The 26,170-nt window shown below is 30.4% G+C and overlaps 2 protein-coding genes across 2 annotated transcripts; both read left to right on the top strand.

Annotated features, from left to right (window-relative positions):
• Positions 1 to 12,458: 12,458 nt before the first annotated feature.
• LOC123194418 (cytokinin dehydrogenase 3-like) lies at positions 12,459 to 14,951 on the top strand. Its single transcript, XM_044607608.1, has 5 exons — positions 12,459 to 13,171; positions 13,539 to 13,666; positions 13,758 to 14,033; positions 14,135 to 14,403; positions 14,488 to 14,951. Exons 1-5 carry the CDS (start codon positions 12,544 to 12,546, stop codon positions 14,783 to 14,785), a joined length of 1,599 nt encoding a protein of 532 aa, XP_044463543.1. The 5' UTR covers positions 12,459 to 12,543; the 3' UTR covers positions 14,786 to 14,951.
• Positions 14,952 to 21,818: 6,867 nt separating this feature from the next.
• On the top strand, positions 21,819 to 26,170 carry LOC123194179 (cytokinin dehydrogenase 2-like). Its single transcript, XM_044607338.1, has 5 exons — positions 21,819 to 22,401; positions 24,721 to 24,848; positions 24,979 to 25,251; positions 25,392 to 25,663; positions 25,751 to 26,170. The coding sequence occupies exons 1-5, from the start codon at positions 21,819 to 21,821 to the stop codon at positions 26,037 to 26,039; spliced, it is 1,545 nt and encodes a 514-aa protein (XP_044463273.1). The 3' UTR covers positions 26,040 to 26,170.

The raw sequence follows: 26,170 nt of genomic DNA on the forward strand, positions 1-26,170 counted from the left end.
AACTTTCTTTAACTCTTCAAAAGCGGCATGGGCGTCAACATTCCTTTTAAAGGAATTTTTTTGTTGTAAATTTGTCAAGGGACAAACTTTTACAGAGGCATCACATTTTTCCAGACTCTTACATTTTTCCAGAGGCATCACATTCAATCAAAAATGGCAATGATAAGTCCGAAATGGCTAAAAAAAGGTTTAGTTGTGACAACTTTCTTTAACTCTTCAAAAGCGGCATGGGCGTCAACATTCCTTTTAAAGGAATTTTTTTGTTGTAAATTTGTCAAGGGACAAACTTTTACATTATCCTGTCGCTTTCAAAACCCTTGAACAACCCTAACGTTCCTTGGAATTGATTAATTTACCAACCCTTGACCTTGGTAGGATCCATAGCCACCCCTACGACTAATATGATGTAGCCTAAGTAGTCTATATGTTTTGTTGATTGGAGGGGTTAGAAAAACTAGTAAAATATTAGAATTTTTAGGGAGAAAACTAGGGTTTGAGCCTCTGTTATGCTTATGAAACCTTGATTTATTTGGTGTAGTGGTTCTGGATTCGATCATTGTGCTTCGAGTTTACCCGCCTAACTAATACAAGTAGGATCTTCGGTTCAAAAAAAAAAAAAAGATATTTGTTTACAAGGCTTCTAACACTTGTTGAAGATGAATAATGTGTTGCTCCTAGTTCTTTTTGTAAACCAATATGTTGTTAAAAAAATATCAGTATGAATCTTTGCAAGAAAGGTCTTAGTAAATCGTTCATGATAGCTTAAAAGGTTGTTGGTACATTAGTCAGGCCAAAAAGGCATGACTGAAAACTCATAGTGGCTTTCATGTGTACTGAAAACTATTTTTGGTGCATCATTAGCATGAATTTTAATTTGGTGATATCCAACCCTTAAATCTATTTTTGAGAAGAAGACCTCACTCTTAATTTGTCTCCTAGTTCTTCTTTGATAAGAATTAGATACTTGTTTGTAATGGTTGTGTCATCCAGGATGTTGTAGTCAACACAAAACTACTACCATCTTTCTTTTTCACTAGAATTTTCGGGCCAAAGAATGGACTAAAATTGGGTTGGATTATCCCTATGACTAGCATTTCATGCACTAGCCTCTCAATTTCATTAGTATGATTGTGATTGTAAAGGTAAGGTCGCACATTTGTGACTTCAATGCTCGATTTCAAGTGTATGGCATGATCGTAATGTCAAGGTGGAGGTAGCCCTCTTGGTTCTTAGACTATCGATTGAAATTCATTCAACGCCTTTCCTAATTTTGCCTTTTGCTGTGATGTCAAGCGTTGGTGTGTGGTGAATTTTTCATCTTTGATTCCATTAATCTCAAGTCATTGGGTGCAAGTTAGGGCACTCGAGTAGCAACTCTATCCAAGCTCTCCCCTTTTATTTCTTCTTCTACGTCTCTAGCTAATTCCATCATTTAGACGAGATCTTGCCGATTGTTCACCTACATCCTTTGTTTAATCATTTCTTTGAGTTCATTGATAAAATTTCCCAAGTAAGCTTGTTTTGGCAATCTAGGTACCCATCTGGCTATGTATTTGAATTGTTGGATATATTCCTCCATGGTGGTCATTCGGAGAGCTACCATCTTCCCATATAGGTTCCTGGATTTTCCTCCAAATTGTTGCATCAACTCAGCTATTAGTGTTTCCTAGTCCATTGTTGGTGTTTTCCCTCATCTATTGGAGCCAATGAATGGCTATGCATGTTAGCTAAGTCTCCTATTTTGGCTGAGTATTATGCATCTCAAAGTGTTGTTCGGCTCTATAAATCCATTTGCCATTAAAATTGAGTAAGTCCAGCTTCATGGCTATCAGTCACTGGTCATCTGAGGTGAAGAAAAGTGTTGAAGTTTGCGTGGTGGGTGATTTTGCAGTCGGGCTATTTGTGGGTTTGGTTGGGATTACTTGAATTGCTTCACTGGTCATTCATCCCTTGTATATACCAGCACCCACGTTGTTAACTCCAACCTAGGTGTTCAGCCTTTCACTCAAGGCAACCATCCTTTTACAAAGCGTTGAAATTTCCAAGAGTTTTTCATCTATTATCTAAAATTGGTTGTTTCGTTCATCATGTTCTTGTTGCCATAATTCTCAGTTCTGTGACTTCTCCAATGAATCAACTTGGTTCTCAATTCTAGTATTAACCATGGATGTGTAAGTTTGTGGATCAGTGCTCAGATACCAATTGATAAAACTCCAAGAATTGAAATGAATTTTGAGAAGATATAAAGTGAATATTGAGAAAAGCTATTTTAGTGCATTCAATCAATAACTATACAATGGTAGAGATCTAGGTGCTATGCTTGGATTAAATATTGGCAAAGCTACTCTGCTTACAGCATTTTCTAGAAAGCCAGATAATCCCTCCCCTCTACGCTACACTGTTTAAATAGATAACTTCCTAATCTAAAAAATAACTCTTTCTTTATTTAGCCATTAGGTTTTGATCTAATGGGTAAATCCTTGATTACCCTTAATCCTTATCGCTTCCTAATTTGAATTGGTGTCTTGCTTTATATGCTAAGTTTTTTTGTCCTTCTTTTGTAAATCTTCAATGTCTTGACTTTTCGCTGCCTTCTATGGTATGTTGCCACAATCGGAGGCCTAACATTATGCCCCTATTGGTGGCTCCTATGAACTATCAATCACTTATACAGGTGGTTATCCAACTGTAATGTTATCATAAGTTTTGGTGAAATCTAGGTTCAACAAACCCTTGTAGGATCTAAGTTGACTGGTGATTTCAACCACTTCAACTAGATTGGATTTAAAGGTACTATTATGTAGAGGCATGCACATTGTCTTTGTTGGTAAATGCACTTGCAAAAGTTGATGCATGAATGATTCTAAATGCTGATAAGTGATTAGTTCAAATTGTGGAATTGTAATTGAGTAAATAACATCAAACTCTCCTGCTAGCTTTCTTAACTGCTTGTTCTAGGTTGATTACGTCACAGCAATTATGTACATTATCTTTTCTAATAAGAAGTGTGAACTCAATTTCTAGTCTCTACTGATCTTTACAAAAGGGCTAAACTAATATGTTGCTCCCTTTTAAAAAAGATTAGAGGCTGATTTGAAATTAATTCTGCTTTATATTTTCTACATTTTGATATTAATTTTTAAATGGGAGCCATGAACTGATGATGATGCAATTTCAAATAATAGGAGATGACATTGAATCATTCTAAACCTGAGTCAAGATCAAGGTGTAGTTCTACTTTTTTCAGTTTCACTTGAAAATATCTTTTAAACATATTGTTCTTTTAAATTGCTTTGGTTTGAGAAGAATGCGATAGTACAGTAAAGCAGGTTGCAGAAGTGGTCTCTGCATTGTGTTGGCTATTTGGATGGAGGCACTAGTGGAGGTGGTACTATTACGTAGGTTTTAGTATAGGTAACAATAGTGATTTTGTGGTGAGGCCACTATGGTTGTAGCTTGGAGCATAGTTCTTGTTGCCAAGTGGCTAGTGCAGCTGTTGGTAAAATTGGTTTGTTCATGATTTTGTGACATTGAGGATTATATGAAGAACTATATAGAAAATGCGGAGGTGATTGACATACGAAGATGAAGACAAGTTGAAATAAACATTACTGGGTGTCTGAGGACATAGAGAGTCTCATGTTTAAAGTTATATTTTCTCATTGTGAGTAGGGTTTGATTCGAGCCGAGTCAAATTCAAATTTACATAAATTTGAGTTCTGTTCCGCTTGAAAGAGTCGAGCTCCAACCTAGGCTTGAATTCGGCTTTTCCTCTTAAACTAGTTTGAGTTTGGCTTGATATTGTAGTTGAATTAAAATAAACTAAAACGATGACGTTTTGATGTGTATTAGTCAAAATAACATCATTTTAGCTGATTTTAGTTGAAACACCACTCAAGCTTGTAGTTCGAGCCATCCTGACAGTTGAGTTCGCACTAGCTTGATTCGAATCCACCCTTAATTTTTAGAACTAAGTAAAGTATAACCACTCTTTGAGTTTTCTTCTTTTTAACAAGAAAATGAGAACTGATTATAAGAGAAGAGGGAGTGAAAGAGAGGGCTAGGTGATGTTGATATAAGAATATTATTTTAAGATTTTTTTTAAGGTTTCATGGTTAAATAGTTTAAGTTTTAATTGAATAAGTTGATTATTATAGAATCTTAGTTTCAGTCTTTTTTTTTTTTTGTCTGCTTTGTCATCTCTAATTTTAATGATGTTTAGGGAAAAAATTGGTAGTCTTTTGAAAGGTAAATTGTCAAATTCGTTTTATTAGTAATAGAGATAATTCCGGAGAGTAATAATTCTGAAAATTAAGAATTGCTTTCACCTTCAAGGCACTGTGCCAACATAATTCTACTGTTATGTTTACGTTTCCATATTTCTCATATCTTTGATTAAGATCATCCTAGGAGATTTCTATCTTTTTGGTATTTGTCAAATCAATTTGAATAAGTAGTAAAGCTTTAGAAAATAATTGTGTGACACCTATGAATGATCAGAATGGATTTGGTGTCCAATTCTTCATTCCAGTATTTCATGTGGAATCTTTAAGTGGATTAAGTCTATGGAGGATCTTTTAACCTCTATATGCTACTTGGTATGATGATTTGGATTACAATAGCATCTTTTGGCCTTGTGAGCCTATGGGGTAGAGAACCTTTTGCCTCTCTAGCTCCTGACTCAAAATTGGAGTCTTAAAGCTAGAGGAGAATTCAAAAGGATGAGACTTTCAGCTAGGTAAAATCTACTGAGCATATAAATTTCTTTCCATTTCTCTATCAATTTATTGCAATTGTTGAAATAGAGTTGGTTAGTTGGGAGAAAAGTGATAAAATTACAGTTGCATAGCATAGGAAGTAGGACCATATTTGATTTGGGACAGGAATTGGCTTATATCTTATCATGTAAGAGTCTCATAGTAATGGAATCCGGTTTGTTATACCTTGGATGCATTAGGAAGAAACGTGCTTGGAAGTGTTGAAATGAAGTCAAGACGGATGATTTGGGTAGATTTTGTTTCAAGCTTTGTCATTACTGTCATCCACCATAATCTCATCATCATGCTCTCTTAACAGCCTGGTCCAGACAACCCATCATATTTTTGTACCAAGTTTTGTTGTGTGAAGATATGATTTATTTGTTTTCTTTCTCATTGAAGTTTTAGATGGTCCTAACATGTTTTAGAGAAGCTTTTGTCTAAAATTACTTCTCATGTTCACATCTAAAAAGTGATTAACACAAGCTTTGAAGTTACCCCACATTCATCAAGCAGTTCCATGTGCTCTTTTTTTGTCTTTATTATGGCATGTCGTTTGTAGCTTTTGTTGTATATGTTGCCCAGATTTCATCCAATGATGTGGTTTCTGTTTCTGTTTTGCTCATGAAGCACCATGAATAGATTGCCTTCGCTAAACCCTAAAACCCTGAATCAGTAAGATTAGATTTTAACCAACAAGAATCAATGATAGGTCCCTCCCTAAAATTAAGAATAATTAACAGTTGTGTCCTTAGGATAGTTTAAACGATGAAAGTATAGATACTCAAATATGAGAGCATCGGTTTGAAATTCACGGGTAACATATCAAAGATCTTATGGTCCGGAAACAAGGGCATTAATTTTCAGGCTTCTGTATGTGAAATTGGACATTAGCAGTGTAGTTTTGCAAAGCATAATTGAAGCATGAGGGGTGTCGGCTCAATCCGAACATGAGCACAAGGGGCAGAGTAGATTTGTTTCGAAAAAATGAAACCTTTGTCAGATACAGTATCTCCTTCTGGTCTCACAGATTCAACATAGAAATTGAAGCCTTAAATTAAATACTCTGCATTTTCTTTCTTATGTTGCGTATAGATTTGCCTTAACAAATTATCCACTGGATTCTTGTAATGCTAATCATTACACATGGATTCTTTGTTTTCCTTTATTCCTGAAATTACTCATCTTTATTGTTAAGCCCTAATTTAATTTACAGAATTGTAACCATAAGAAGAAGCACTTTATGATTAATAAGTTGGCAAATGTCTGTGTCTAACAATAGACAAAATTAAAATATTGAGCAAGTAATTCTCATGGGGCTATCTTTTAAGAAGGGAACATTAGTTTGTGGACAAGTGGCCCAATGGAACCTTGAGTCCAGCTGTAGTGTATTTAAGAATGGAAAAAACCCATGGAAGATGACAATAGCTTTATATCTGGTTGGATTTACACCTGACAATAGAAGATCTCTCAGAATCTACTTGGAAGTGACTAGCTTGGAACCATCTTATGGCCAATACCCTCTCCACCTCAACCCCTTTGAATGTTTCTACAATTCAAGGTGGCGCTGCCTCAATTGCCTTCTTTTCAGCAAAAAATAAAAATAAAAAAAATGAAACTTTAGTTCATCAGTCAACACATCAAAGCTTTAGTCTAATTAATTTACCAACTCTCATAGTATTTAAAGATTATTCTAGTAGAGGAGAATTTTTCTACCTTATGTATTTTTTAACAATTAATTTAAAAAGCTTTTTCTTTGTAATAAAAAAATTCATTTTGATTTGTTATATTGGTAAATATCAAAATATCGTAACCAGTTCATAATTACCATATTGAAAAATTATTTTATATAATAGTTATTAGATGACTTGCATGGATAAGCCTAAGGTTTTTTAACAAAAATGTTTTTTTTTTTTTTTCATTTTATACTATTCAAAGCTTAACTTTTTAAAAAGTCTTTTACTTTTATCACTTGAATTAATTTTTTGAATCAATTTAAAATGTTCATATTTAACCATCTTAAAAATATTTAAATAAAATAATTTAATATTATTTTATTATATTAAATTATTAATAACAGAAGGTGATTCTAACCAAACCAATCAAACCATTAGTGTTTTTTCTGAATTATCACCCTAGCCACCACACCACTTGGTGCCATGCATCCTTTCAACAAACGGTTTAATTTAGTAAATTCAATCCCTTTTGCAATTGTAGAGGTTCATGACGTTGCATTCCCATCATCACCATTAAAAATGTCATCATCTAAGAATATTCGGTGTCCCTTTTGAAGATGATCGGACGGTGACAGCTTGACCTTGGAAATAAGGTGGACGATTGTGGAGGTGGGAGATGGCAAGGTTAATCTTTGAGAAAGATCCTCATAGTGACAGGTGAAATGCAAATGCAAAGCAGACGAGCGACTCATTCAAAATGACAGCTCCACTAAAGAAGAAGACCAATGTACAGTGCACACGTAGGTGCGATAAGAAATATGAGAGGGAGAGGGGTGTCAGGGTATCTACACAAGGTACTTTCAAACTTGATATTTAGGAATCAAATCTCTCTTGATTCTTGTCAGATAATCACTGTCAAAAAAAAACAACACATGTGATGTGAATCCTAGGGCATTCTTCCATTGACATGAACATGAAGGGATAGTTAAGATTAAAACACACGAGATTTGATTATATGATGATAGACTGATGAATGATGGCTGAGGGTTTAAGAGTCAAAAAGTGATTCCTCAGTGATGGAGGCTTGAGGTTGGCTACCTAGCTAGGGTTTCATTGTTATTATTATCACTTCTAGATAGAATTACAGCCTAGCTATATGCTAATTAAAAAGATCAAGGATTTCTCATTTCATGAAAGATGAATAAGTTATAATTAAACAGAGAAAAATGAGTGTGAATATATGAAAGAATGTGTCCAAAAGTTAACAGTTCGGAGGATGAGGCGGAGGAGGAATAAGAATCCCCGTCTTGTCTGCTCATGACTCTGTCTAAAAAGTAGAGACAGTGACTAAGCATGTAAAAACTGAGCAACTTACACAAACAAGTGGGTCTTACTTGTCACCCTTCTCCGCATGACCATCAAAACCCTAGGCCACCCTTAATCCATCTTTCATCACTTCCATTTATAATAATAATAATAACAACTATATTATACATTTATAAGAATATAAATAAATACATATATAATATATTATTATATAATTAATTAATTTTAAGTTAATAATTAAATAATATTTAATCATATAATAATATATTATATGTATATCTATTTATGTATTAAAAAATATATATACATAACATCTACTCATAATTATATGCTACTTTATTATATTTGCCTACCATTTTCTTGTGATTTAGATATGAAAATCATGTTAGTTTATGTTTAATTTAAAAATAGTATTATGTGCGTAAATAATATGTATAAACTTAAATACAAACAATAATATATTATTATATGATTTAATATTATTTCATTTTTAATATAAAATTATCAAATTATATGATAATATGTATTTAAATTTTTATTTATTATAAATATATATAATTTTAATTGATAATTTAAATGTACTTCTCATTACTTAAATATTTATTATCCTTTTCAAGTGACAAGACATAATTATCATTCTGTTTTTTGTTTTGAACAGCTCTTTGGATACATTAAAAACTTAAAACTATAACTAAATTATAGTTTTTCATTGAAATTATATGCTAAGCAACAACCAACATGAGATAGGCGAGTCTAAAAAGGCTATGTTTTCCTTTTGGCTCTTAGCCTACCAACTACTTGTAATACTAAACTTTTTTCAATAATTTTTCATATTGAGCTAATACTGTATTTCTCTTAAAAATAATACAACAAAATTCAATTTGTTCAAGCAAAATATCATTTTGGAATGCAAAATAATTACATGCAAATGTAAATTAATGCAATTGGAGGTATGGAAGAAGGGGATGGTGAAGAAGAGGAAGAGCAGCGACATAGATGAGATGAGATGAGATGAGATGATTATGAATTTTGTGACGGTGGGTTTGTTTGTTTAGGACCACGTGATCCTGTGGGTGGCTTCGATTTAAGATCTCCATAAAGATTTTCAATATCTTACAATCGTCTTCCACTCACTATCTCTCAAATTTGAGGTCCCTACGCCACCCTTTTTTCCTTTTTTCCTTCACATCACTCTCATTTGTATTCATCCTCAATACACTTATGAACCCGTTAATTTACCTTGCTTCTATTTCAACTCAATCCATTCCATCTTTACTTTGTATTTATATTCTTTGAAAATTTTATTTGAATCAAATTAATTTTTTGCAATTAAACTATAATTGATTAGATTAAATTGAGTGATATTCTAAGTTCAACAACTAAGATAAATCAAGAATTTAATATTAAAAATTTAAACCTTTATTCTCATATTTAAAATCTCTTTCACTATCCTATTAAACTATCTCTTTCCCCTGATTAATCCTTTTATTTATTAGCTAACCGCATTGTCATGCATCATGCATTACTTAATTATCCATAAATTGCTAGATTTCATCCATCATTGAGAAGATTTTTCATCATCATCATTTATTTTGGGTAAAATTTTTGTGTCCACTCTTTAATTGTTGTTTACCTGGCAATTCATCATTTAATACATATTAAAGGATTAAAAGCTATGCTTCCTTTAGCTTACCCAAAAAAAAAACACAGAAGCTATGCTTTCTTTTATTACTTGTACATGATTTACTGCATAACTTTTACATTGGTAATTAACATTAAAATTTTCGAGTTCATTATTCCTGTTGTTATCATGAAAAGGGGAAAAGAAAAAAGATAATTAGAATGGGATAATATTATATGTATATATATATTTTTATATAATTTAAATATATAAATAATATATTAATATGTGATTAAGTATTATTTTAGTTTTAATTTAAAATTATCAAATCATATGAAGATATATTATTTTGACTCAAATTATATATCTATAATTTTATTGATTAAGAGCAATGTTTTATATATATATATTTAAAGTATACAAAATAAGTATATAAATAATATGTTATTTATATTTAGATATTATTTTATTTTTAATTTAAAATATTTAATCATATGATAATTTTGTATATATATATTTTGTGTATTCAATATATATTCATAATTTTATTATTTTCCTTTTAATAAAGTATTAGTATACAGTTTTTGTGCTCGTTTTAGTAAGAGTACAAAAAATAATTTAAAGTAGTGAAAAAAGTTGACTTACCATTTTGTTCAAACTTTTATACCCAAATCAGAAAGGAGTATTTGCGTCAAAAAAGCTAGGGTTGTTTGGTTTACAGTAGAGGGAGATTACTTTAATAATTTATTTTTTATTATTTATATTATTTTATTTTAATTGATAAATAATAAAAAAATAAGATAATTTTTTATTATTAATAATGAAATGATAGTTAATATAATATCATCATTTTTAATTAATATAATAAATAATATAAAATATATTTTAAAATAATTATATTTAAAGATATTTATATAAAATAATATTTTAATGTTTTTTTATTATATTGAATCAAATTCAATAATTATTTATATGTATTAATTTTTATTAAATATAGAAATAATTTATATCTAATAATTTTTAAAATAATTTATTTTTATGGGGATACTTCATATTTAGTAATAAAATATACAAAATACATAGTTTTTTTCTCTCTTACTTAAAAGTTAGCAGAATAAATACATGCATGTTAATGGTTCCATTCAATTTCTTTTTTTTCGAATTTGGTTAATATACATAGCCAAACTTATTCTCTTTTCTCACTCATGTTAGGTAAAACACCTAACAATCACTGTTATTCCATGTGCGAAGCATGCTTTGTTCTGTTCTTCAGGTTCAGCTTTGTTGATGTTTTATATCTTTCTGATATCACATGAAAATTAGTAAAATTGGTAAATTATTAAAATATTTTTAAAAAATTTAAATTTTTATTATGCTTATAAAGCTATTTTAATCTAATTTATATATAGATATTGACTAATTTAAAATTTAATTAAATTTATTAAATTAGAATAAAATTAGGTTTATATAACATTATACCTTTCTTATCTTATATTAAAACTTTAAAAAGAATTAAAATTTGCAAGATTTTGCAAGATTGATTCTGATTATGATTGAACCGGTGGGATCAAAACTGGTGAGATAATTAATTCAATCACTGTTCTGATTTTGAAAACGTTGATTGCATGGAGAAGGGAGGTGAAGATGAATTTGAAGGTGAAGGTGAAGGGTCAGCTATTGATAGATCTTCGTACCTGTAAGATCCTGAGGTCAAAGATTGTCCTTTGAACGTTGATTTTTATTAGTCCAATTTTGATTTCAAATCAAATCTTTTTTTTAAGATTTTAATATAAAAATTATAGTTCAGCTTTATTATTTACAAATAAAACTTATGTCGTCTCTCTGATTATTAATATCAAAGGCAATCCGTACAATAAAAGGAGCCAAATTCTTCGTTCTTGTAAATATTCTCCCGTATGCATGGCATATATGGTCGTTGTTCTCTGGCTATAAATCTCTGAAATAAAATTATCTGGGTATAAAAATATACATATTTATATATATTATTATATAATTAATTAATTTTAAATTAAAAATAAAATAATATTTAATCATATAATAACATATATAAATATATATATTTATATATTTAAAATAAATATATATAATATCCCTTAAATTAAAAAGTATTAATTTATCTATAGAATCTAATTCTTCCATAAACTATTCTTACTAAGAAGTTGCATGTGCAAACAAATGGTTTTGAGGAAGATAAATTCAAAGGAGAAGCTTTTTTTTGGATAATAAAAAAAATTTATTTGAATTAAATTATCTCTTTAAAATTGAATTGACCATATCAAATATATAAGATTTTGAATATAGTAAGTGTTTCAATAAATACTGCATCAAATAGTAAAAGATTTGGACTATTAACTTAACAAGTGGTTAATTAAACGTGGTGGGCTTGGCAACTATGGTCACAAATTGACTTAATCAAATGAATGTAGGGTTAGATACGTACACAGAAAATCTTCAAAGGAAAGAAAATCTGGCTATTGTGTCTCTATTCTTCTCTTTAGTTTTACATTTTACATTGAAAACCAATGACTTGATTCATCACAGGTCTTCTGAATCCAAAATGAAATCCCTAAGCATCCTTTTTTCTTATTACCTAATTTCGACCACCAGTGCATCCTGTAATAGGAAACGAATCCGATATTTTATCATATTGCATGTGGAAAAGAGAAATTGGGCACGATTCTATTGACCAAACTTGACTAATTTTGACCTCCCGATCACCATCCAACGCTTGTAATTCATTAGGTTTGGTCGATGGATTGGCCCCATAAGAATGAAGAATATATATAATTTTTTTAAAGGGGTGGATGAGTGGCTATGATTATTTGTGATTATGATACAAACAAAACACGTATTCTGGATTTTCTTTTTATTTCTTTTGCACGTGTAAGTCATGAGGTTAACTATGGTCTTTTCACGACGTCATTTACTCGTTTTCTTTTACCGCTCACTGTAACACACGCTAAGCAAAAATTTACTTTCTTTACCTTCATGGGGTTGCGTTTTATTTTTCCTCTATATATACGAGCCTTATTTCCTTTCAACACTACCATAGCAACTTCCTCTCTCATCAACGCCATCTTTTTCTTCTTCTTCGTCTTCTTCGTCTTCTCTAACACTTGTTTAATTTTTCCACAGTCACTAAATGGCTGAGAATTCTCCAATCCCAACATATATTGTGGTGATATTCATCATAAGCCCTTTAATTTCCACCATAGGCAATTCAAAGCCATGCAGTGTTCCTCTATCACATTACAATAAGTTCCCCGCCCTTGATATCGCTGGAAAGCTTCTTGCAGACCCAGAATCCTTAACATCAGCATCCACTGATTTTGGTCACATAGTCAAAGAAAACCCCATAGCCGTTCTTTATCCATCATCCACGCAAGATATCCTTTCACTAATAAAAGAGGCTTATAACTCTTCTGTTCCTTTTGGTATCGCGGCTAGAGGCAACGGGCATTCTACCCGTGGGCAGGCGATGGCTCATGTTGGGGTGGTGGTGGAAATGTCAGCTTTGAAAAATCATCAAAATGGCAGTCGAGTTGCCATTTCTGGGGACAATTTTTCTGGTTTTTATGCAGATGTTGGCGGTGAACAACTTTGGATTGATGTATTAAAAGCCACCCTCGAACATGGACTTACACCGGTTTCCTTCACCGACTATCTCTACCTCACAGTCGGTGGGACACTCTCGAACGCCGGAATCAGCGGCCAAGCCTTCCGATATGGTCCGCAGATCGCCAATGTGTACGAAATGGATGTTGTTACAGGTATTATTAATTAACTTTTCTCTGCAGAATTGGCTTCTGCAACAAAAAATTACAAACTGATATTTGTTGTGTCTATAAATGCACTCACCATCAACGTAGAATTTCAATTTTGAGATATTCCCATTCGGTTCCCATGTTTGGGAAAAGTTAGAACAAAAGATCAACCGGTTATCCTAGCCAGAAGTTTTTCGGAATTTCGTACCAAATATGCCTTTGAAAATTGTCTGAGCTGTTAAACAAAAGATTTATAAATCACTTTATATTGCTTTAAATAATTCATGTAAACCATAACATGGTGATAAATAGTTTGCATGCATGCAGTTAGTTAGGGTTTACTGAATAATGAGGGGTTTGTTTTCTGATTCAGGAAAAGGAGAGTTAATGACTTGCTCGGCGAACAAAAACTCCGATCTTTTTTATGGGGTTCTCGGAGGTTTGGGCCAGTTTGGGATTATAACCAGAGCAAGAATCGCCCTAGAAACAGCGCCGAAAAGGGTAAATATTTATAAAGCACAGTGATTAGAACAATTACGTTACATTACAAGAGTCGCCCTGATTAGTTTTGTTTTGTAATTTTTGTTGGTAGGTTAAGTGGGTGAGAATGCTTTACAGTAATTTCTCTACTTTTACCAAAGACCAAGAATATTTGATCTCATTCAACGGAAGGAGACAAACCGAAGCACTGAATTATTTGGAAGGTTTACTTCTAAATCACCGGGGTTCACCAAATAACTGGAGATCCTCTTTTTTCCCATCCTCTGATCACTCAAGAATAATCTCCAAAGTAACCAAGCATGGTATAATTTACTGTCTTGAAGTGGCCAAATATTATGATGATCACACTAAAAATACAGTGGACAAGGTACACCATCATCATCAACTTCATAATTATGATGTAAAGCTGGTTCCATTTAAAAATTAAGCTGATTGAACGGTAATCTAATATAGTTTATTTGTTTACAGGAATTGCAACAGTTGATCAAAGATTTAAGCTATCTTCCAGGACTTAGGTTTGAGAAAGATGTCTCCTACATAGAATTTCTGAATAGAGTTCGAAGTGGGGAGCTAAAACTTCAGTCACAAGGACTGTGGGATGTTCCTCATCCATGGCTCAATCTCTTTGTGCCAAAATCTCGTATTGCTGATTTCAACAATGGTGTTTTCAAGAAAATTGTACTTGAACGAAATATCACCACAGGGCCTGTCCTAATTTATCCTATGAACAGAAACAAGTAGGTCAATTTTTAAGACTGAGTTCTATGAGTCTATTAATTTCATGAATTATTTATAACAATTTATCCATTGATAAATTGCAGATGGGATGATAGGATGTCTACAGTTATACCAGAGGAAGATGTTTTCTACACAGTAGGGTTTTTGCATTCAAGTGGGTTTGATAACTGGGAAGACTTTGATGAACAAAACAATGAGATATTTAAGTTTTGTAATGATGCTGGTATTAAAATTAAGCAGTATCTTGCCCATCACACAACCAAGGCAGGCTGGATAAACCATTTTGGCTCAAAGTGGAGAACTTTTAAAGAGAGGAAAGCTCAGTTTGATCCGAAAAAGATTCTATCACCAGGACAGAGAATTTTCAATAATAATATATAAAGCGATAGATTCGATCAGATTAAATTAGATTACTTGTTAGGATTATAAAGAATAATTAGTTCTGAATGTTCAGTTTTCGGATTTGGGGGGCTTTGTAAGTTGTAGTCAGTATTTGCTATTTGTAAAAACGAGTTGAATGAAGAAGTCTTTGGTTTTTCTCTTTCAATTCATGGCGAAAAATCTTTGGAGAAGGTGAAAAATTCACAGGAAAACAATCTTTTTATATTGAAACGTGCTCTTTTAACGCTGAAACTACACTTTACCTTGAAAAGAATCTTCTCCTATATTGAAACAAGTTTACAATAAAACATGTTCTCTTTCTAAACCCCTGGAAAGACTGTAATGACAAACACAACTGTCCAACACACACAAAAATAGATACGAAATTGTATGCAATAAGAAGAGAATTACTTTTGATTGTTTCGGTCAAGATTTGTTAGAGCAAAGCTATATGGCTGTACCTTTTTTTTTTATATATATTTTTGATATATTGATAATATATCATTATATAATTAAATATTATTTTATTTTTAATTTAAAATCATCTAATTATATAATAATATATCATTTTTATATATTAATTATATATTAAAAATATATACATATAATTTTATTAGGTTGATCATGGTCAAACAACTCCCTTTTTTCTCTACTCTTCTTTTTTCACCTAATCCCTAAAATTTCTCTTTTTCTCTTAACCTACTAAAACTTTTTCTTTTATATTCTTGATCACTTGTTTGAGGCTTTCAAAAGGAGATTTTTAGTATAATAATAAAATTACATGTATTTATTTTGAGTATATAAATATATATATATTTATATGATTTTTTTTATTTTTATTAAATAGACTAAATTTTTAAATTTTTTATTTGAATATATAAATTCATGTGAAACTAATCATTTTATTTCAAAAAATAAATAAAACAACAACCCTAATTATGTTTATTTAATACCTTAAATTTTCTTCTGTAATAAGAAAATTTAAATGTTTGATCTTTCTATTAAAAAATTCTTAAAATTTAGTACTTCTGATAAATAAAATAAAATAAAATCCAACCTCTTAAGAAGGATGAACGTGATAATGCCATATTTAAGTGTAATTATCCATGAGTATTTTGTCGTCTTTCCACTTTAAAGTTTAAACATAAAAAAGACGAGCAGAGAGAAGTAAAAAAAAGTAAGGCCAAAGACTTATTCCCAGCTAAGTTTCGACGCACCCAAACAAATTTACGATGTGTATTAAAAATTTAAGTTCTCATTTACTGATTTTTAAAATAAATAGGAGTGATTGGTTTTAGGAGTAAAATTATTATTTAATTAATAATATATTAAAAATAATATAATATTATTTAATTTAAAAAATTAATAATTTTTCTAAAAATTAAATTTTAAAATATTATATATATAATTTTAGGGTGTCTTTCTTTTTTTTTCTCTTTTTAACATAGTTTTTAATTGGCTTCTCTCTCTTTTTTTTTTTAAATCTTTTTTTGGCTTTTCCCTTTCTTTCTATTTTCTAACACTATCTCTAGATGAAAGGATGAAGACATCATTTAGATCCAGAGATGAAGTCTTCAACTCTAACAAAACAATCATCTTCGTCATCCTTAAAATTAATTGATCTTATTAGTTTTAACAATTTATGGGAGAAACTTTAGATTTTTAATACCTAATGGTACTAGCTTGAAGATATAACAAACTTTGGGTGGGAATAAGGTTTTTGGCCAAAAAGTAATGATAAAAATGCAGCTATGACAGCTTATTATTACCTTTTTCTTTTGTAAGCGTGGGGCGGTAGAAGTAAAGAATTCATCAAACATATATATGGTGGGTGGTGGTTTTCCCAATTTTTGATTGGCGCATTATGCCCCCGCACGGGCGTTGCTACAGCTAACAGCTGCACTCTCCCATTTCAACATAATTGTTACTAAATTTTAACTTTAAAAAGTATGAGATTCTCTTCTTTAATTGTTGAGAAAAGCTGTAAAAGAGGGCATGGAGATGGGCTAAAATTTATAAATAAACTAGAGGTAATGTAATGATGCCTAATGTTTTGCTGCTCTTATTGCGGCTTACATGCAGGCAACCAGGAAACATCGCCCCCCTTATTTTTTTGACTTTGTTCTCCATCTTTTTATTATTACATGTTTTTTATATGCCTTTATTTAATTATTTATTTATTGTTCTATGTGGAATTTACCCACACATCACAGCCCATTTCAACACAACAATGAACAATGCTTACACAATCATACCCACTCTTTTATCTTCTTTTCAAAGAATAATCCCTTTCACATGTATGTCCATGCAATTTCAATATGAGTAATATTATGTATACAACTTATATATAAATAATAATATATTATTATATGATTAGATAGTTTTAAATTAAAGGTAAAAAAATATTTAATTATACGATAATATATAATTATTTATATATAAAATTATATATGTTATTTATATACATAATTTTATTGTTTTATATTATGATGTTGTTGAACATGGGATATTGCTGAATTTAAATGAACGAAAAAAGTCAGTAAAAGAAAATAATATTAATATAGAAGAGTAATACAATGTGAACTGAAGAAATGTTCTAAAATTTACACTGATTGACGTGTCATTTATTTGTTAATTAATATTTCAGCAGCCAATTTACTGTAATGTCACGTGAAAAGTAATTTTTTATTTAAAAATATTTAGTTGATTCATGCAGCTTTACCTAATATAGAATAGATGAAATTGCGAGATATGTTTTGTATTATCTCAAAAGGAAAATTTATAATGTCAAGTATTACATATCTAAAATATTTGTTTAAAACACAAGTTTATAGTACTTGTACTTAACCTAATGGTGGAAGACTATTTACCACTCAAATTTCGATAAAATGATGATTTTTTATGTTCTAAGTTTGAAAATTTTATTTTATTTTTTCTATCCATATATCAAAGTGTGATATTAATTTTAATAGTCAAAATATAATTTTGTCACTTTTATAAAGTAAATATTTTATATTGTTCTTTTTTATTTTTAATATTTTTCCCTTTCTTCCTCATTGTCCTTGCAAGATTGACAAATAATGCCCTAGTAAGGAAGAGTAGTCTTCAATTTGATTTGCTGCTGGTGGTAAATTCCACTTCTTTGCCAAGATCGAAGCTTGTAGTGAAATATTGTTGACCAACCTAAACATGTTTTATGCAATTCATGAGATAAATGTGGTGATCAGGAGTCATTTCTTCCATCCGGGGAAGACCCCAACCCAAGGTAACAACAAAGCCAAACTCCATTATTTTGATCCTTCAAGCTAGAAGTAGTTATTCCACCTGCTGTGAACTACTAGAGTCTGGCGTGTTGAGATTGTAGCATAGATGATAGGACTTTGAAATGGAGCTATGTGTCCTCACATTCATTGGCTACTAGTGCCATGCTCAAAACACATATAAGACTATCCTTGATATGTCTTGGCCATTGAAAAATATGTGGAATCAAATGGGAAATCTCCAATATTTGGCCACCGGAAGACCATCTAAGTCAGAAACTACTCATCCTTAATCCCTTCCATGACTTCAATTCCCTACCGATTTTGCCTTTTGATCCCATGTTATTCTCCACACAAAATTACACCTCCTTCTCCTCCTCTGACAATCTTGAGAACATCTACTTCAACCTTGTATTTTGCTCTCATATTTCTCTCGAATATTTGGATGCCGTTAGTTTGAATTTGGTTGTATGTTGGGTGGATTGGCTGCTAGAAAACACTAGGATGAGCTCAGTGACAAATGATGAGACAACAATGAAAATGCAATGGCAACGAGAAGACCCAAACGCTGTGGGTAGATAAAAAATTTATAATTTTTTTCGAGGAAACAATTACTTAGCTTCTGTAAAGACAAAGGGTATTTACATCATTTTCAAATTTATAAAAACTGAAAATATTATATTAATTAATTTAATAAATAGAAAAAAATAGATTTTTCAATCTCAAGGGATAGAAAAACTCATTCTATCAAAGTTTACGTGATAAATAATCATTCAACCTTTTATAAAAGTCATTTAGTATTTATAATTTGATTTTTATACTTTGTTTTTGATAAATTAAAATAAGAATAATGTAATAATATATATTTAATTAATTAATTAATTAAAATGCGGGATTTGTTTTGCTCGTCATTTAAAGTGTAATGAGTTGGGTGAGTATCCTTAGAAGTTGAAACCTCCATTATCAATTTAAAATGTTGATTTGGGCTTGAGCCTTCCTCAAAGCCTAACATACAAAGCAGCCGAGTAAGGAATATGAGTGTATCGAGTTATCAAATAAAACCTATAAATCCTCACAGGAAATTTTTTGATTTTCAAAAATATGTTTTGTTCTTTGTTAAATGGTTACTGAACATTCCTTGTGCTGATTCAACAATTTCTTTTCTGGTATTATATAGTAGATTCCTGCATTTGGAACGTCTTTCTGATAAATTTCTCCTTACGCAAATCAACATGTATAATTTTCCGGTAAGCTATAATTACCAATCAGTTATAGTAACAACGACTAAATATATTTTCTATACATCAATTGTTTAAGAACGTGGATAAACTTCATACTCTAAAACAACAGAAAGAACTCTATAAGACAGTAAATTTCCATAATATTAATGAGAAATTTTCCCCTTTTTTTTCTTGTGTTCACCTGTGAAAGATTGTGGAATGAGTAATAGTACTCAGTAAGTGGGGTTAAGTTGTTTTTGTTCTGTTATTGATCAAAGGCTGTAAATGCTCTAATATCATGCATAAAAACTCAGTTGGATGATCTTTCAACTGTTGATGAGAAGAGAAAATTTTCGGAGGTCTTGCAATAAAAATTTTTCTTAAATTTTCCAAGTAATATCTTGAGTCTGTTTAAGTACATAAGTCATTCTTTTAAGTGTCAAATATATAATTTATAAACATCGTGGTCGCAAAATGTATAATATGTGTATTTATAGTTTGTCAATACGTGTATATATATACATCAAAAAAACTGTATACAGAATTCTGTATATAAATAATGACATGTTATCATGTGATTGGGTTAAAAATCTTCACTCATATAATAATATATTATTATTTATATATAAAATTATGCACATAACTCTATTCACCCACACACAAATTAATAATGTACAAATCCAGCGTGATATTAAATATATATGTGATTTTAATTATTTTCATTGTTTTTATACCAAATTAATTACGCGTATCAATTTGTATATTATTATTATTTAGGGGCAACGATTATTTTCTATACAAGAGGTTTAATGAAACGATATATTTCCACATTTTAAGTTTAAAAAAATCAATTTTTTCATCTATCTATTAAAATCAATTGTTAATTTTACCAATTGTAATGTATTTATTTCATTTTATTTAAATATAATAATATATGTGTATTATGGGATGTAAATATTTTTATAATCTTACTAAGGTTAAATAGATATTTTTCTTATTTTCTATAAGAAATTATCATATTCATCCTGATTTGTATTGTTTCTTAGAGTGCAATGTAAAATTTGAAACTACTAAGGTGTATAATGAATTTTGAAATTTTCAAAACACCCCTCAAACTTTTTTAATAATTTAAAAACTCTTTAAAAGTTTTATTAACATTCTTAATATTTTTAAAAATTATAATTTATCCCTACACATTTGATTATACGGTGGTGACATCTCTATTTTATATTTGTATTAATAATTTTATTATTATTTTTAATAGTCATTTAGCCTTGATTATATTCTAGGCAATATTTCTAAATAATTTATTTAAACTTTTTCTTTCTTTTTTTTTTTAACTTTTGGCTTGACTACTTAGTTTGTGTTGAAAGTCCAAACTAGATCAAGTAATAATATTATTCACAAAATTATAGTGTGAATTCGTATCTGCATTTTTCTCTTTTGTCATCCTAAATCCAAATAAAGATTTTGCTCAAAACCCAAAGTCCATGTGAATCAAATTCATAATTGAATTGTTATAAAACGATGTACGTGGTCCTCACTTTTATCAGATAGTTAATCTATTTTCAAAGAAAATTATTCCAAAATTTTCATCTTATATTATATCACATAGGACTTTAATCATCATTATTTTGTCTCAATTTGGGCATGATTTATGGAAATTCAATCCCAAAATATAATTACAACCATACTATATTTTCAAAAACTTTAAATAAATAAAAGTTGATGTATTTTTTTACTTATTCTTTTTATCTTTGCATTATTTCAAAAGGCTTGTTAATTGTACTTTGAAAGACTAAAGAATTAGTTTTAACAACTTTGGATTATAGGGAGCCGAAGGATTAGTTTGAGTAGTAAAAACGAAAAATCTTTTATGAATTGTCAGAGTTTAAATAGTATAAGTGAAAAAAGACACAATTATAAAAGAAACTTAAATTAATTAGTTTGAGATCGAATAATTACCTCACAAGGCGAACCAAAAACTTTGTATTATAGGCTACATAGAAACTTGGACTGATCAACTTAAAATTGAATAAGTACTTAAAGCGATTAGCTTGGGATCGAATAATTATCTTGCAAAACGAACTAAAAACTTTAGAAGATACGCAAAAACTTTAGATTATAACTATCACATCAAATTGTATGAATAACTTTACATAATTTATTTGTACAAACTAAGGTTGATACAAACTAAGATTATCGTTTATGATTGAGTGATGTGATAATTTATTTTTTTATTTTCTTTTAAAACCATTCAATTAAAAACTATTACATTAAACTATATAAATAAATTTATATAAAAAAAAAAAAATAACGTATACATAAACATGCTTATTCTGACCAATGAAAAGACGAAGCCAAAAGTTCATTCATTCCAAATTCTAATAAGTTCGTAGATTATTATTATTATTATTATAATGTTTTACTTGATTAATTTTAATCAAGATTTCTTAAGCAATTTTTCTCTATATAAACAACTCTCCTTCAACCCTCCATTCTCATCCATCACAACAGAAAAATCATTTCTTCTTTTTCTTTTCCTCTAAAACAATGGCTGTTAACATCCAAGTCTTCATATATTTCATACTCATATCAATTAGAATCTCCACAAGGGCTATTTCACTGCCAGCGGAGCTCAGTGACGGGATTCACTCAGACCCTGATGTAATTAAAGCCGCTTCTACTGATTACGGACATATTATTTCGGTGAAACCTGCCGCCGTTCTATCTCCATCATCCGTTGATGATATCAAGACTCTGATAAGTTTCTCATTTAACAGTAATTCTACTCCTTATACCGTCGCCGCAAAAGGCAATGCTCATTCTGTCTGGGGGCAAGCCATGGCTGCCGGCGGCGTAGTGGTGGATATGTTGTCACTGAATAAGAACGGAAACGGAAGTAGAATTGTTATAGCCGGAAACAAGAGCTCAGGCTTTTACGCCGATGTTGGGAGCGAACAGCTGTGGATTGATGTGTTGAATGCCACTCTGAAACAAGGGCTTTCGCCAGTTTCGTGGACGGATTATTTATATCTCACAGTTGGTGGGACGCTTTCAAACGCTGGAATCAGCGGCCAAACGCATCGCAGAGGTCCTCAGATTACCAATGTCAAAGAATTAGATGTTGTTACAGGTTTGAACTTCCCCTCCTTAATTTTAATCCATATTATTTTCTTGAAAAATACTGTCATTATAAATAAATTGTATAAACTTTTATATATAAATTAAGGTGACAGCTTGTGATTGAGTGATGTGATCAAAATCACTCTATCGAATGCAAACACATCAAGATATACATTAAAGTTTGTATAATTTATTTACACATATAGTATTATTCTATTTTCTCATAGATTTACAGATTAAATAATTCTCAACTTTTTGAAATTTTGATCAGTTATTAAGCTAATTATCTTATTGGTTCATAGTTTGACTAACTTGTTTCAATTTAAACTACTATAATTCAATGAAAAATTATTTTATAATATCATACAATTATTTTATTAATTAATATTAGTGTTGAGTATTACAATTTCAATTTGGGAGTGACACAGTTTATTTATGTTTGAGTTGGAGAATCCTATAATTTTGATTCTAAGATTCTGGGTTTTAACTGGGTTAGATTGGATTAATATTTGGTCAACAATTATATAAAAACCAAATCAAACACTGATAATTCTATTTTACCGTCCAAATCCAGTTTAGGCCGGCCGTTTCAAAATTCAGTCTAGTTGACCATAAAAGATTGGATATATGTATTGGAAAATCCACATATATTAATTTGGTCAACCAAGAATTATATCATCTTAGATTCACTGTAAAAATTCAAAGATTCAGTGCAATCCAATTTACGTAGAGCTGGATTCGATTGATTTAGACTCTCAACTCCAAGTCAAATGAAATCCAATCGCAAATTTTAAAAAATAGACAAGTGATATTGATCGATTATAATATATGATTTTTTTCATGGTATAAAATAAGCACAATTAAATCTAAGATACATACATAAATATACTTGACCCAAAACCATGTTCATTTTCTCGACGTATTAATTTATCAATATAAGCATGGGTTTAGTTAGATATTCATGAATCTACTGCTTTATTTTCTTAATTCAACGTTTTAAGCAAAAGTATGCATCATCATTTAGCCAGTTATTGTCTTGCTTTTACATTTTTTTGTAAATAATAATATTTGATTTGGATATCTTATTCTTGATTTTGGAACAATAAGATAAGTTATAAAACTTGTTAAAATTATATTGGTTGAAGTATAAACTAAGCTGAATTAATATATCTAGGGTTAGATTCGAATCAAATTTATTCAAATTTAAATTTGAGTTTAGTTTGGATAAGTCTAAAATGAGCTCGAGTTCAAGCTTTAGCTTTAGGTTTATTCAACTTGTAAAACTTATGAATTTAAAAAATTTGATACAATTAAAATGATATCGTTTTAATTAATATATATTAGAATGATATTGTTTTATTATTGAATCAAGTTTAAAACTTGATTTGAGCTCAAATTCAAGTCCAGTTCTTCTCAAATGAGTCGAGCTTAAATATCATTAAAGCAAGTTCGAGTTTGAGCTTGATTCCACTGAAGAGCCTGACTCAGCTCGAATTCAAGACATCTAACATTACGTATATGCTATGAGATTATCTTTCCAATGTTTCATGTACAAGTTTCAATTACTTAGAAAAGGAGAGAAAATCTTTTTCATCTTTTTTTTTAAAGAAAAAATACTTTTTCTTTTCTTTAGTTTTAGCCTGTGATAATTTTCATTATTGTCGTCACTTGTATTTTATTTGTATGAATATAAAATTAAATTCATATTTAATGCCTTAATAAAAATATATATTTTTTTAATTTTAATAGATAATTTACGTAACTTGATAACATGCAAATCTTTGAAGCATGAAGGCTAATGTCATCGTAAATCAGTAAAACACTTTCTTATTATTGCATCTAGCCAGCTTTTGATATCCTTAAAAAAAATGCAAAAAAATCAATGCTGTAATTTAGTTACCTTTTTATGTCAAATAAGTTCTTATACAAAGAATCATATTACTGGTTTTTTTTTTTTTTACCACACTCGAGTTTGATCATCTTTTTAGAATCAAATCAATTACACCGAAAAGTTAAAGTTTTGAATCCAATAACTGGCTCTACAATCATTGCACTGAATATAATCAAGGGTTTGATTTTAATATAAAGTCAACAAGTATCGAACATAAACCTTCTCTCTTGAATATTCCACATCCTTTGTCATTCATTCTATTCTTGGGGCATCAATCATATTTCTTTGTCTCTGCATATTTAAGACAACCTTTAACTAAAATATTTATAGTTTGATCTTGTACCGGGATCAAGATTCATTTATCTAAAATGAAAATTTATTCACGATGTAAATGCCTTCTAAAACTTTTCATTGCATGTGCCTTGTTCTTTTGTGCAGGAAAAGGAGATTTAGTGACTTGCTCCCCACAACAGAATTCGGAGTTGTTTTTTGCCGTTCTAGGAGGTCTTGGTCAATTCGGAATCATAACCAGAGCAAGAATAGTTCTTGAGCCGGCAAAGAAAAGGGTATGTATAAATTAATGCATAGAAAGCAACTTTCCATAATTTAATTATATTTATGAATCACATTTCATATTTTGACTTGAGCCTTGGCTCTTTTATTAACAACTAACTGTACCTGAGATTTGTTTTATAGGTTAAGTGGCTACGTATTCTTTACAATGATTTTGCTGCATTCAGTAAAGACCAAGAAAATTTGATTGCCGTGGGCGGAGCAAGCTATCAAAATGCACCAGATTATGTGGAAGGTCAACTTTTAATGGACCCCAATACTAATCTTGAGTTTCTTCCACCGCCTGATCGCCCGAAAATAAGTTCACTCATAAAACAATATGGGATCATCTACTTTATTGAAGTCGCCAAATATTATGATTATAGCAGCCCTAGAGCCAACAATACTGTGGACAAGGTTAAGCTATCAATGTGATGTCAAATGAGTAATACTTGTATACAAATAAATTGTATAAACTTATTCAAACAATATGACTGGGATCATATCTGATAATATCTGATTTGATGATTATAATTTCCTACTTTCTTTCTTTGCAGGAGCTGAAATGGCTGTTAAAAAATGCAATGAGTTTCAACCCTGGATATGTGTACCAGGCAGATGTGACCTACCTAGATTTTCTAAATAGAGTGCACCCTAGTGAGCTTGCACTTCGGGAAAGAGGACTTTGGGAGGTTCCTCATCCATGGCTAAATCTCTTTATACCCAAATCTCGAATTTTTGACTTCAACAATGGTGTTTTCAGGGACATTCTTCTTAAAAACAACTTTACCTCATCACTAATTCTTCTTTATCCTGCGTTCCGAAATAAGTAAGAATGTCTAAAAATATTTTGAATCTCCTTCTGTTTTATTCTAAATCAAAACAACGTTTGTTATTATTCATGCTTTAATTGCAGATGGGATGATAGGATGTCTGCTGTTATACCAGATGAAGATGTGTTCTACATTGCAGGATTTCTGGATTCCAGTGGGTATGATAACTGGCAGGTCTTTGTGAACAAAAATGACGAGATATTGCACTTCTGTGACAGCGCTGGTATTAAAGTTAAGCAGTATCTTGGTCATCATGAAAGCAAGGAAGAATGGATTAACCATTTCGGCTCAAAATGGAATACATTTCAGCAAAGGAAAGCTCAGTTTGATCCGAAAATGTTGCTATCACCAGGACAGAAGATTTTCAACTAACAGTTAAAAGAGTGTTAATATCTTGGATCATCTATAGTGGGTTTGTGAAGGGTAATAATTCATTGTATGATTCGAAATATATTCTGTACCTGCAGGCCTTATAATAAAGGAAAGTTTGACTTTCTCCTCAA

The sequence above is a fragment of the Mangifera indica genome, chromosome 13 (assembly GCF_011075055.1).
Source record: "Mangifera indica cultivar Alphonso chromosome 13, CATAS_Mindica_2.1, whole genome shotgun sequence".
In the NCBI taxonomy this organism is placed as follows: domain Eukaryota; kingdom Viridiplantae; phylum Streptophyta; class Magnoliopsida; order Sapindales; family Anacardiaceae; genus Mangifera; species Mangifera indica.

What these genes read in the sequence shown, in the direction of transcription:
- LOC123194418 (XM_044607608.1), top strand. Translation starts at nt 12,544, where the DNA reads ATGGCTGAGAATTCTCCAATCCCAACATATATTGTGGTGATATTCATC. An exon ending in TAGAAACAGCGCCGAAAAGG is followed by an intron (nt 13,667 to 13,757) that starts GTAAATATTTAT and finishes TTTTGTTGGTAG; the next exon opens with GTTAAGTGGGTGAGAATGCT. An exon ending in TATCCTATGAACAGAAACAA is followed by an intron (nt 14,404 to 14,487) that starts GTAGGTCAATTT and finishes GATAAATTGCAG; the next exon opens with ATGGGATGATAGGATGTCTA.
- LOC123194179 (XM_044607338.1), top strand. Translation starts at nt 21,819, where the DNA reads ATGGCTGTTAACATCCAAGTCTTCATATATTTCATACTCATATCAATT. An exon ending in AGAATTAGATGTTGTTACAG is followed by an intron (nt 22,402 to 24,720) that starts GTTTGAACTTCC and finishes TCTTTTGTGCAG; the next exon opens with GAAAAGGAGATTTAGTGACT. An exon ending in CCAACAATACTGTGGACAAG is followed by an intron (nt 25,252 to 25,391) that starts GTTAAGCTATCA and finishes CTTTCTTTGCAG; the next exon opens with GAGCTGAAATGGCTGTTAAA.